Here is a 13,521-nt window from a genome sequence, read left to right as displayed (position 1 = left end):
ATCTTGTTGGCGAGGGAGCAGGCATTTGCGAGAAAGATGCTTGGTGCGGCAGGTTTGTGTGGGGCCACTCTTAGCCTAGCCTGCAGCCCTGCTCGTTTGCCCTGCCTTCCTGCACAACGCCGTCTCTGCTTCCTCCCCACCCAGCTGTAGGTGTTGTGCTGCCTTCACATCCTCCTCCTTTCAGTGTCTGAGTGAATATCAGTTTTGGTATGAGTGTAGGGCTTTGTTTTGCTGCTAGTGATTGAGATCTTGGCAGATGCATCGCCGCCCCCATGCTACCTCAGTAGGTAGCATTCAGTAGTCTCCTGTTGATCAGGCAGTGTTCTGCGGCAGTTGTAGTTGGCTTTCAAGCTAGCCAGGAGTTGCAGTTGAGTTTTTGTTTTTCTTGATGGAAATTTCCCGTTCTTTTTCTCAAAGGTGTCCTGGACTATCCATCTTCTTTGTTGTCATAGGCTTTGAACATGCTGTCAACTTAACTGTGAAATAATTCCAAGCTATAACTCAAGAGTGCATCTTTCTTGCTGCCAACTGCCCTGGTTGACAAGCAATGGCCAATCAACATTTCATCAAAACCGGAGACAAAAGAACAATTTTAACCCTGGGCAGGCCAAGTAACATGCCGTGTGTATATTTCTCTGAGTGAGGGTGCATGCTAAACTTTACTTTGCAAATATTCCTGATGATAGTTTTGGATGCATAACAATGGACCCAGCAGAAACTGTGGGCAAGAGAGTCAAACTACCTCAAAGAAAAGGTGTATCCATTTAAAAACAGTGCAGAGTAACTGATATATTTCAGCACAAAGAGCCCAACAAGTCAAATGCGCTCCCGGCCCCTCAAAGATTTAACTCAAGAATTGAGCTTTAGTACAGGTTTATATGAAAGTAACGATTACTCTTGACTTCAAATACAGATTTTGAACGTCTACTTGTCTTTACCCTTTTGAAGCCAGGAAGTGGGAGAGCTAGGTGTAAAATGTCAAGTCTGTTTAAGTGGCTCCATTGACATTCTCAGGAGACAAATTGGAGGATTTTACACTTCAAAACTGCCCGTTCTGCTCCATTTGATGCCAAAGGAGATCTCTGCAGCACTCATTCAGATATGGATGTTGTTCTCACCAGTAGGGGGCACACTTACTTTGTTGCAGCCTGTGAGATCATACTCAGCATGTGTAGATTAACTGTGAATCATTAATGCATGCAACCATATGTGTGTGAGAGCGAGGAAAAGAGAGAGCAAGAAAGACAAAGAGAGACAGAAACAGACACAGCAGAGGTGTCAGAGCGAGGAATAGAGCCAGTCTGAGTTTCATTTACACATCCAGCTTATACTTACAGTATGGGGGGAGGGGGTTCATCAGAGGGCTTCCAATTGATGGCGGTGTGGTCCTGGTGGTTGGTCTGAGGGGTAGCCTGGTTGTGCTGGTGGCTACAGGTGGAAACTCTCCATTGGCTGAAATGAAACAGAATGCATTTATTGAAAAACATCTTCATTTTTTTGTACAAAGTGATGCAATCCTGTTGCTGTTGCTCTGATCAAGGAGAAACCTAAGCACAGAAGTAGCAGACTGTTCACTGGCCCAGAAAATATGGAACCACCAGCAGGGGTCATTCTTCATTTGTACCTTCGATAGCGCCACAGACAGAGAGGAATACATAACTGCTCCTCTACATCTCTCCAGTCTGTCTCTATAGTCAGCGAGTAAGCACATTCAGCAGCAATGTTTTAAAGTAATCCATCAAGCCTCAAGCATCATCACTTTCCCAGGCTTAAGATCATAAGCTCGTTGGTACCTTGATCTCTTCCCTTCGAATTATTACCCAGAATTAAACCTTCCAGGCAAATGACTAGGCTGATTGGCTTCAATGGTTCAAAATAGAGGAACCTGTGCTTTTTCTCTTATGATCTAAAGGTAAGGGAAGCTGCTTTGAACTACAACAATGACTCAGTGCTGACCTGGAAAAGCTGTTACCTGCTCCTATTCTGCAGTTTTCACCAGAGGGTGTGAGCAAAAGTTCAGATGGTAGCTCTACTGATGAATCAATTTCTTTGATTAGGTGCATGCTCTGCAATCAGAGGTATAAAAGACTGGCCTGAATAGTGTTAAAGAAAGCTGCCGCCACATCTGATGAGAGACTGCAGAGGCAGAGGCTACTCAGACAATCAATGCAACCCTGACTGCTGAAAAAATAAACTTTGTGTATCTTAGCTTTAGGACTGCTGGATAGTAGGTTTATGCACAACTGAAAGCCTCTGGAGGATCCTACACCTTGAGGTTGGTGGGACTCCAGAGGCACCAGCAGCTTCAAACACCTGTTTGCTTTTTTGTAATGACATTTTAGCAGCTGCTGTCTTAATCCGATGAATTTGTCTGTCAGAAACCTTCCTCATTATGGCTTTATCTGCACGAACCCGTCTGTGCTCTGAATCAGCCACAGATCTCTTCACAGTACAATGATCATACTGAAGTTTTCCTGAAATATCTAATGTTTTCATACATAGTCCAGGGCATTGCACTATTTGATGCTTGTCGTCAGCAGAGAGATCCTTTTTCTTTCCTATATTGCTGAAACCCGTGGCCTGCTTAATAATGTGGAACATCTTTCTACAGTAGTTTTCCTTTAATTCACCTGGCAAACTAATTATCACAGGTTTCTGAGATTGATTTCAGTGATCCAAAGAGCCCTGAGACACAATGAGTTTCATTGAAAAACAAAAAACTGAATGTTTATGAAACTAATATCCAGTTTGCATAATAATGTGGAATGCAGTGTATGTAGAATCATATTTATTTACAATTACATTCATGGTTAAAACGGCATAAGTATCTTCAGCTTAACTGATACAACAGTGTGTGACTTGCTTAGGTTTTGTCTCAACATTGTACACACCGGGCTTAATCATGACTTTGTCTTGTTAGGGTGATCTCATCCTGTTGACTTCAGGATCCTGTTGAATTTGTCCTGAATCCCAATGGTTTGGTGCATGCAGACACGAGGAATACGTCTGAATGAAACAACAGCAATCCCACATGACAGTATTTACACGCCAATCCAGGTGACAATAACTCTTTTAACTGTTTGCTGACTGGTATCAAAGAATGAACAAATAGACTGGCGCAACAAAACACAAGAAAGAGGAAAGTTTGATGATGTAGCAAAAGGAGTCAACTACTTGACTTGGTAGCTTCTTGTCCCCCTCCTCAACCACTCTGAGCTGTATTTAGAGAGCCTCTAGATATAAGGACAGAGAGGTGGTAAGACGTTACAGATGTTTATATAGAGTAATTTAAAGGTTATACACTGATATGCAGAAGTAGAGAACACCGGCTACAAGTGTGCATTTCAAAGTAACCCTGCATGATCAGACAAGATCATCTTGTTGGACTGATATTTGTATCTCTCATATGTATACTGAACAGAAAAACTCACTAGATGTCTGCATTTTGGGTAAATTTGAGCTAATAAACTCACCAGGAGGCCACCATGTTTTAGTCCACACTGGTAGTGTGATGTCACTAGCGCTCCTCACCGTTGCTATGCAGTAACCAGTTATTCAGACTGGCAGTATGTTTTGCTGCTTGCAGCTGTTGCTGCCATAACAGCTTTCATGCCAGACACACGTGTGTTGGCTTTGTCTCCCTGCTGTCAAAGCTCTGTCATTCCTCCTAAGTTTTACCTCAATAAACTTCCCTACAAGTGGCTGGATTCAATGTATTGTGGAAGTGTGCTGGTAGCTTTTCAAAATAAAAGCATCATGTACAAATGAAGGGACTCTCTCCAATAAAATGCTAAAGTGGGCTTTTACTTTGACAAACCAGAAGTGTATTCATACTGTGTTTATTTTTACCTGCAACATTTTGGACCATGTGGAAACAGAAAGCTTAATAAATAGTAGAAGTCTGGGAACAGCTTTATTGAACAGACACATTTTAGCTTGTGGCCTTCATCTGGTTCATCAAGAAACAGATTTCAATGATATTCCACTGATGTGGACATAAATATTTGCTACAACAAGGTAAATATGGCTCTGTATTTATCATTTTCCTGTCTAGCTTGACCGATAACCACTCATGGTGCAAGGAAAAATAGAAGAGACCTCAAATCTCAAAATCCTCTGTGCGTGAGATGTGCAGTGTCTCTGGGATGCAGCCCTAACACTGGCTGCCAGTCTGAAACTGTGTTACTGCAAAGGCACAGTGAGGCTGCACTGTGACATCACAGTGCCAGTGTGGACTAAAACATGGTGGACAAAACATGACTCAAATTACTCAAAATGCAGACATCTAGTGAGTTTTTTAGTTCAATATACATATGAGAGATACAAATATTTATCCAACAAGATGAACTTGTCTGATCATGCAGGGTTCCTTTTAAGTGTTCTGTTCAGGCTCCGTTAGAATATCCGATCCTCTGTCTACATAAAATATTCTGGAGTCCTTCAATGACAAACACAAGTCTTGATTTTGCATGAGCACCCAGTGCATAGTCTTAAAACTATGAAACTGTGATGCAGCATACTTGATTACATTTCTCTAATCAGGATTTATTCAGGCTATTCATTCCTGTGTTGATATTTTTTGATATTTTTATTGGTTTTCCTCTTTTTGCTTCATGCTTAATACTCCAAAAGCTGTACCAACTTTTCCAGGCATTTCTAAATAACACTAAATGAAAAAAACTGTAAGCTGCACTGCAAATGAATGAAGGCAACTAAGAATAATAGATATAGGACTTTGTGTTGCTTTGTCCCAGATCAACTGAACTTCTATTGAACTGTGAACCAAAAATTAAGTTACAAACAGAGCTGTGTTTTTTTTTGTGATTCGACTCAACAGTTTTTGTCTCTTAATCTAAGCAAACACTCGATCACATAAAACCACATGTTGGAAAGATGAAAACTGAAGCTTCCTTTTGTGTCTGCTGAAGAGGCCAGCACTTCTGACTGAGAGTTGGCGTTTGACAACTTGGGAATTTAAATGCCTTAAAGTTTCTTCTTTTTCAAGAACAGATAGCGTGTTCATCTTACATGCTCTTAACGTGACTTTTCCCTAGAACACATCATTTGAGTGTTTCTGAGCATTTATTTCTTTGATTTAATGTTGGGCAGACGAAGCCCTCTGAGGCTCTGATGCTGGACGACCCTTGCTGTTTGCTGTGAAAAACAGACGACTGGAGATTATTTCAAAAGAGTCAGATAAGGTTCACTTTGCTTTGCAAAGCTGATAACACTTCAGTTGTGCAAAACAATGAAGGGCATGGGCTAACATCATGACCTACAACAAATAACTCTGCTTCTGATTTAGTTTTTAAAACAAATCTGGGTACAGTAAACTCAACACAAAGGGACAATTATGACTTGTCAGACTTTGAAATAAAGAAATCAGATCTGTCCTTATTGTTGTTTTATGAAAAACTTGCTCTTCAGCCACACAAACAATACACCATAAATGATAGTCTATCTGAATATGACCTGGTTATGAATCTCTATTTCTGTTCTGCATATGGAGCAGGCTCCAGAGAGGAAGATTACATGGTTTCAGGGCTTATTTGCATTTCATACAGAAAGAGAAAATAGAAGATTTCTAGTTGTAGACTGGCCTGTCTCTTGGAGCAGCAGAATAGTATAAAGTCTGTTTACACTGTGGCCCTCTGATACTCTCAGAAGGGTTGCCAAGGATGGCAAGCAGCAGCAAAGGATAATTTAATGGTTTCATGAGAATGTTTCCTTTCACTTTCTCTGCCACTTTAAGATGCAGGCACTTCTGCAGCTCCATAAGCAACCCATTGATGAAGAAATGGGGTCGCTGAAGCCTTGCAAAAGGGCCTGATCTTCCAGCAGAATGCAAACCGAAGCATCCTAATTGTAATGATCTACAGAGTGGGGTAATCCAACTCAATCTTTGGGGGAAAAATGCTGCTGAAGTGCCCTCTTGGATGCCTCTATGGTTCATTAGACATGAAAGGCCCGACAGGGCGCCCTTCCTGTGGACTAAACATGGCAAAGTGCTTTCAAAGGGGGCCTCTCCAGCAGACAAAAATTGGTAAAGTGCCCTCCAGGGTGCCCTTTAAGTTGGCAGTACATACTGAAGTGCCCTTTTAAATGCCCTACAAGTGGACAGAATGTGGTTAAGTGCCCTGACCAAGCCCCTCAAAATACTCTATATTCCACATCAACAGTGACTACTGCTTCAGTAGAGTGGACATTCTCCAAACTGAAGCTTCAGCTGACATCCTCCCTTGTGTATCTAGAACAGTGTTACTCAAACCTGCTCAAAAAAATGAAAAAAAAACAAAACAAAACAAAACAGAAATACATCTGCAAAAGCACCAATTTCAGTGGCGAAAGGTGGCAAAAATGGTCAAAAAGTGGCAAAGATGGGTGAAAAGGGAAAAAAAGGCATAAAATTACACAAACTGGGTGAAAAGTGGCATAAATGGGGAGAAAAAGTGGCAAAAAATGGCAGAAATTGGCAAAATTGGGTGAAAAGTGAATAAAAAATGAGTTATAGCAAAAATGTGTGAAACTGGGGAAAAACCAGCAAAGAGTAGTAAAAAATGCAAAAATGGGCGAAAAGTGACTAAAGTGGACAAAAATCAACAAAAAGGTGGTGAAAAATGGGGAAAAACCAGCAAAGAGTAGTAATATGTAAAAAAGTGGCATTTAATGGCAAAAAGGCAGCTCAAATAGGAAGAAAAAGTGGCAAAAATGGCAAAAAATGGGGCAAAGAGAGGCAAAAAATTGCAAAAAGCAGGTTAAAAGTGTCAAAAAGCAGCATAAATGTGGCAAAAATTAGTGAAAAGTGACTGAAATGGGCAAAAATCATCAAAAAGCTGGTAAAAAAAAGGGGAAAAACCAGCAAAGAGTTGCAAAATGTAAAAAAAGGAAGGTTAAATGGGTGAAAAGTGGCAAAAATATGGCGAAAAAAAAGGCAAAGAGAGGCAAAAAAAAAAAATGCAAAAAGCAGGTTACAAGTGGCAAAAATGCGATAAAAGTGGGAAAAACGGGTGAAAAGTAACATAAGATGCAAAAATGGGCTAAAAGCTGTAAAAAATGTGTAAAACTGGTAAAAAAGGAAAAGGAAAAAAGGGGCAAAAATGGCAGAAATATAGCTTGACAATCAAGTTTGACATTAAAGCCTGCTGTGTGAAGTGACCTGCATTGGATAATTTCTAAGGTCAAAGTTTCCCTTTTTAGAGTTTTTTTTTTGGGGAGAATAATATTTCATATTAAGACATAAAAAAGCCACAAATCATCACAAAAGAGCCACATGTTGCTCAAGAGCCACGTGTTGAGTATCACTGATCTAGGAGTTGAAATAAATGACTAAACGATTCATAATTCCTCATCTGGTTATTTCAGAGATGTAGCATAATCAAATAAAAAAAGGTTAATATTACCCAGGATTTCTTATTATTTAGCCATAAGTGTATAACTTTTTGTGCACTAGTGTCCCACTGCATACAGCAGGCACTGTGTTATTATCTTTGTCCCTGCCTCTAATCTGATCCTTTTTCCACACAACCATCATTGCCTCTACAAACCAGAAATGCTTTCCTTGCCATCGCTGTGATTGAGTCACTGGACAGAATAAGACATTTCTTATTTATCTTAATAATCATTTTACTGTGAAACACCCCCCTTCTCTGTCCCAGCTCCCCGGTCACCTCGAGCTGGAGGCTCACCGTTTATGACAATATGGCAGGGGGCTCCCTCAACAGCTGAAAGGTTTGGAAGCGACTGTGTGGCGCCGCTCCATTTGGTCCAAGAACACCTGCTTCGACTTAGAGCTAACAACTTGACATTGATATTATTTGTGCTTGAGTTAAAAGGACACGTTTGATCCTATGGGTGATACATATCATTATACTAAATCGATATTTTGCAGCTGGTGGTCCTTATTAGAACTTTCTCTGAGTCTTAAAAAACCTTGTAATTTTCAAGCTTCAAAGCTTAAAAGGCGCTCAGCCTGCTTTTTAAAATCTGTCAGCTGAAAAATCAATAGCTCATTCCCTAGCTCTGTAATCCTCAAATAAATATGATTGTCCTAGTCTTCTCTGCTTGGAAGCTTTGATACAGAGAGATTACGTGCTGATTTGAAGGATCACATATTAAATGCCTGTGACTGCAGTATGTTAGGCTGTTTGGACCAGTGCTCCATACAACACTGTCTCTTTGTAAGTGAGCACCTTAGGAGTGTTAGGTGTTCACACCAAGTTCAGAAACTTTTTATATCTTCAGCCAACTCGCTAATAAGGCTGACTGCATTGTTATTCTGTGCATAGGGGTTACACGCTACAGCCGCAGACAGAGCATTGGTATGCTGCAGCAGCAGGAGCAGGACTCGGCAGGTCCACCACAGAGCAGCATGAACCAGAGGGCAGGGCAACAGCCTGCGTGGCTGTCACTGTTCATTAGCAGGGCGCCGTAAGCTGTCTGAAGCTTACCAAAGGCCAGCCAAGGGAGGGGGTGGGGGGGCACCTTGGTTTCATTCAAAATATCTAAGGCTGTAGATAAGCAGTTGGTATTATTTCCTGCAGAAGCATGTAAATCAAAAGCTTCAGTGCTTTAGAGCATACTATGAAAAATGTATTGTGTACATTTTCTAAAGTCCAACACCATAAACTAAAACTGACCGATCTCTCTTGTCAGATGTACTGCTTCCTTGTTACTATCTTAGGGTGTTTTCACTCCTATATTCCATTTGCTTTGTTAAGATAAGGTGATAAAATCATACGTCTTCGCATGTTTCCCTTCTGTTAAGTGTTCACACAGCAGTATTGTAAAAATAGGGCTGTCCTTATGGCATTATGTTACACCCTGCTTTTTTCACTGCATGATAAATATCATACCTGATAGTTGCACTTACATGTGCTATGGCGCTAGTTAGCCCATTTGTGTCCAAACCTTTGCTTTTACTCAGACTTTGGACTTTTGTCTGCATCTTTGAAATCCATTGAAAAGGTAAGAATTAGAATGAGGAGGATGACTGACTGGCTGCAGCAGCTAGTGCTGCATGCTATCTGCATGCTACTGGCAACTGCAGCTGTAGATTTATTTTTCAGCTAAAGGTAGGACTTTGTTTAATTTGATGCAAATACTATCCTTAACAGAGGTGTCAAAAGTATTCACATTCATTACTCAGGTAGATACTAGGGTTTAAAAAGACTTCTGTAAAAGCTGAAGTATCAACTCTAGCTTTTTACTCAAGTAAAAGTGTAAAAGTACTGGTTTCAAAACTACTTAAAGTATAAAAGTAAAAATAATGTAAAGGGAAAAAAATTCCATTAAGGACAAAAGCTTAGGCTGCACCACAGGGGCTAATTCCATTCTACCATTCCATTCTATTCTACCATGATTGAAAGTACAGATAATTGCATGAAAATGTAAGGAGTAGAAGTAAAAGTCGGCTGAAAAATAATTACTCCAGTAAAGTACAGATACCCAAAATTTTTTCTTAAGTAAGGTAACGAAGTATTTGTACTTGTTACTTGACATCTCTGATCCTTAAATAACCTTGGAAAGCAAATGGATCCGCCCGTTTCCTTGTTTCTCACTGGCAAATCCATCTTGGAAAGCTCCTGTCTGAACTGTTTGGGCCCGGTTAGAAAGTGACAGGACCTATCAGTGACAAGGGGCAGTACTTTCTGGCGTGGCAGAGTCGTGACGTAAGCAAGCAGCAACAAGAGACCGGTGCAATTATGGCAGAAGAGATTAGCGTGGATGCTGCTAAAGTGCCAGTTTTATCAGAACTTGATGACATTTCTTCATTAAGAGAAGAACAAAGAACAGCCGTGAGTTGATGTCATTTCAAAAACGACAAAAGTCGCGTACTGACATGTCTATAGTTGCCATGGTTTACTTTAATTCCTCGGTAGCTGCGTCACATGTTTTGTTGCTCTGATTGGCCCGTAGAGATGTGACAGACAGAATGTTCACCCAATCATACTGAGTTTTTTTTCAAAGTCTCTGCCCTTTCCCAAAGGCTTAGTATTGAAGGACGTTCAGTTCCAGTGACTATCGGTATTAAAAGAAGAGTTACGGTGATGCTCGTCTGACTTCTGGTGTGAAGTGGAGGTCCTCGGCTGCATTCAGGTCCCTCTCAAAAGATTAATCTCTGCAAACACCACTAATTTACAGATAATTGATTCTGTAGTTGACTTTTTTCCTGTTAGTTTCTAAATTATTGCTAAAATCTCTTGTAAAACTGTGTGGTCTCCCTCTTTGTCCAGCTCACTGGGCCTGGGCTGTAACATGATGAACATTTTTAGTCATATTTTTTGCTGGCGGATTCAAAACTGCTCCAAGCTGTCCAGGTGTTAGCATCCTGGAAGTGAAGGCGTTTGATAACCTGGGAGTGGATACATGTGAATTCATTGTTCTAATTAGTCCTAATGTATCTGTCATCTCTGTGAATACTCCCAGGACTGTAAAACATCTGTAGCCACTGTTCCATGCTGTGTCTACATGTTTCTCTTCCCCCACCGGTACAGCTGACATTTAATGAAACGTCTTTATTTCAGTCTGCGGTTGTGTTGTAAAAATAACCAGGTTAGATAAGTCCAGACTAATCCAGTTGACTTTAAAGAGTTTCATTTGAATTAAAAAAAAGCAGGCGATTTGAATTAGCCATTTGCTCAAATGGCCGTCAGCCAATAAATTCAATTAATTCCATCTGAGTTTATTTTGGCAGCCGTACCCATTTGAGAAGTTTTGAGTCGACTCTCCACTGACGTCAAGGACCAGCCACTAAGCGGGACGTTAACACTGGTGAGTCATTAGAGCAGCAGCAGTTACTGCTGTTCGTGCCGCTCAGCGTGTGGTGAAGACGTGATGGTACATGGCAGAAAGAGAGAAGAATGAACTTCCTGGGCTGTCTAACCTGATAAAATAATTTAATGATGCTGCTGAAGATAAAATGATGAATCTGACAGCGAGGTCCAACACCTGAAGGGCAACGGATGCATCATCAAGCGTGCATGCTTCTCCAAGCTATACATCAAACTGAAGCTAAAAGAAGTGCAAAAAAAAGGGGCACGGATGGCTGGTCCTCTGCATAATGTGTTCCCAGCATGTTTTTTTCACACCAAAACATATTAGAGGGCTGTGCCGTAACACTCAGAGATCCATCTCACTAATCACTCACAGTCATCACTCTCAGAAATGGCTTTTCTGCTGAGCTCCAGCATCTCCCATCAGCTGCTCTGATTGATGGGTGATAATATGCGACTGTGTCGTGTGGCTGTACTGTAGGTAATGGATACCTGGCCGAGATTAAGAACTTGCCATCTGGAAAGTGAGCAAATTGTAAATGGATGATCCTTCATTGCTGCCATTCCAGAGCTGCCGTCACTCGGGAGGACATAAAACACAATTGGCTTGCAAATATCTCCTAGAAAATGTCAAAGAGTCTCTGACCCATTAAGCCAGTGTTGATACAAGGCAATGGAGACTCTGCAGCAGCTTACATCAACAGATATTTCTCAAATCATATCCAGCTCATGAACTCTGTTATCTCTGAACTATTCTATCTGATTGCATTTTATAATTCAGGTAATAGAGCAGAGATATTATCTGAGGTTGATGGATAAATTCAGACAAAAATATTATCTGAAGGTGAATAGAGTGTTCCAGCCGCTTTTCTCATTTATTTCAGCTCTATTTCTTACTTCATTTACAATATTACTCCAATTTTACATCTTATTTTATCAGCTGCATTCAGTGTGATACCACAAATATACATTTCAGTGTAGATGATGTACAGCACAGATTTACATGTTAATATCTCTGCTCTGTAAAATGTTACACTATGATTTTGACAGCTATTGCAACGATCATATTCTTCCTATCATACTGTATTTATCCACTCAATACAATGTTAAGCAACCGTATTTGACAAATCCACCTGAAAATAGTAGTTTCAAAGTTTATCTAACTGTTCTGATGGGGAGAACAGCATCAGTCCAGTTAACACATGGTCCAAGTTGCCTGCTTTCAGCACTATGTAACTTTGGTTATCCTGTGAGAAGTCCTTAAAAGGAACTAAGGATGTTCTTAAGCTTTCATTTCCCTATTGGGCTAAACATTCATTTAAATTCTATTTAACAGACTAGTCTAAAGAGGAGAGGAAAAAATCCCTAGAAAACAGTCAAATTCCTCACAGAGTCACTGTGTTAGCAGGTGGGACGTAGCAAGAAAAAGTATGTGAACCCTTTGGGATTTCTTAGATTTCTGCATAATTGGTCATAAAATGTGTTCTGATCTTCATCTTAGTCACACACAGACAAACACAGTCTGCTTAAACTAATACTGCACAAAAAATGATATGTTTTCATGTTTTTATTGAACAAAACATGTAACATTCATAGTGCAGGGTGGAAAAAGTAGGCACTATCAGTTTAATGTTGTTGTAGCACATGGACCTTCTGATTTCAAATAAGCACTTTCAAAGAATCACTGGAAGTAGAAATGCCCTCTGTTGCCATCCTGTCTGTTTACATGACTTCCTTAATGACTGCTGATGATGCATCAGGACCTTAAAGGGTCATCTTATTCTGAAGGGGAAGATTTCACCACTACACCTTGTAACTCTGATTCAAGGACGTCGGCACTCGAGAACAAGGGTAGGGGTAAAATTGAGGAATGGGACTGAGCCAGTGACTGAGGCTTAGAGTTTCAATAGAATGAGGACAGATAAGGCTAAGGAAAGAGTGAATGAACAAGAAGCATGACGACAATCTGACTACAGGGTCTGAAACCCTTGGAATGTGACGTTAGGCTGTTTGTTATCAGTGTCATTGTTCTCTCATGGTGACATTTACCCAAAACATGTCACAGCTGTAACTACAAATGGATAAATAAATCCATCTTAATGCCAGAGAGTTTCTCTCTCATTAGTTTTGTAAGTATAAGATCTTCCATGTTAATGCAACTGATGTGTGAATTACTCTCTCCATGGCCATTTTTTCAAATGCAGGCTGAAGATGCTAGCAGCTACATCAATCAACATGGTTCTTTGGCTTTTCCCGACACCTTTGCTGGTTTTGCCACCCTCTGCTTCTTACTGCTGATAGTTTCTTTGTGATTACCTGCTTGATATTTTTCTCTTTGTGTTGCTGCAACCTCTACATTTTTAATCAGAATTTTCTTGTCCAGTTTGTTTAAAAGTAATCCAGTAAGATTTTAGCTATCAAATAGGACTAAACCTTGAAACCAGGCTTGGGAACTGGTAGGCTGAAAGAATTATGTAATCAGATTGGATTAAGTAATCTAACCCTGGTTTTAATCTGGTTAAAAAACCCCAGCTTGTGTGGTTGAAAACTTGAGAGCAACACTGAGATTGCTTTGATTCATGAATTACAAAAGTCATGATCCATTTGATGCATGATGCATTTTTACACTTTCACGTGGACAGATGCGTTCTTCAGAATGTAATGTATGCGGATTATTTTTGAAACTGGAGGAGGAAAACCTCATCGGAGTGACGCCTATAAGCTAGTTTAGGCAAGCTACCTGAGCAAG

General features: G+C 40.3%; 1 protein-coding gene across 3 annotated transcripts in view; it reads right to left on the bottom strand.

The window, feature by feature from the left end:
* Nucleotides 1-13,521, bottom strand: part of alk (ALK receptor tyrosine kinase) — a 755,603-nt gene that overhangs the window by 97,182 nt on the left and 644,900 nt on the right. For all 3 annotated transcript variants that reach the window (XM_041812830.1, XM_041812832.1, XM_041812831.1), the window contains one exon: nucleotides 1,336-1,452. In XM_041812830.1, coding sequence (XP_041668764.1) covers nucleotides 1,336-1,452 — 117 coding nt within the window. The remainder of the gene's footprint in view (nucleotides 1-1,335; nucleotides 1,453-13,521) is intronic.

Source organism: Cheilinus undulatus, linkage group 18 (assembly GCF_018320785.1).
Source record: "Cheilinus undulatus linkage group 18, ASM1832078v1, whole genome shotgun sequence".
NCBI classification, from domain to species: domain Eukaryota; kingdom Metazoa; phylum Chordata; class Actinopteri; order Labriformes; family Labridae; genus Cheilinus; species Cheilinus undulatus.
Note: the sequence above shows the minus strand (reverse complement) of the source record. Positions and strands in the feature narration are given on the sequence as shown.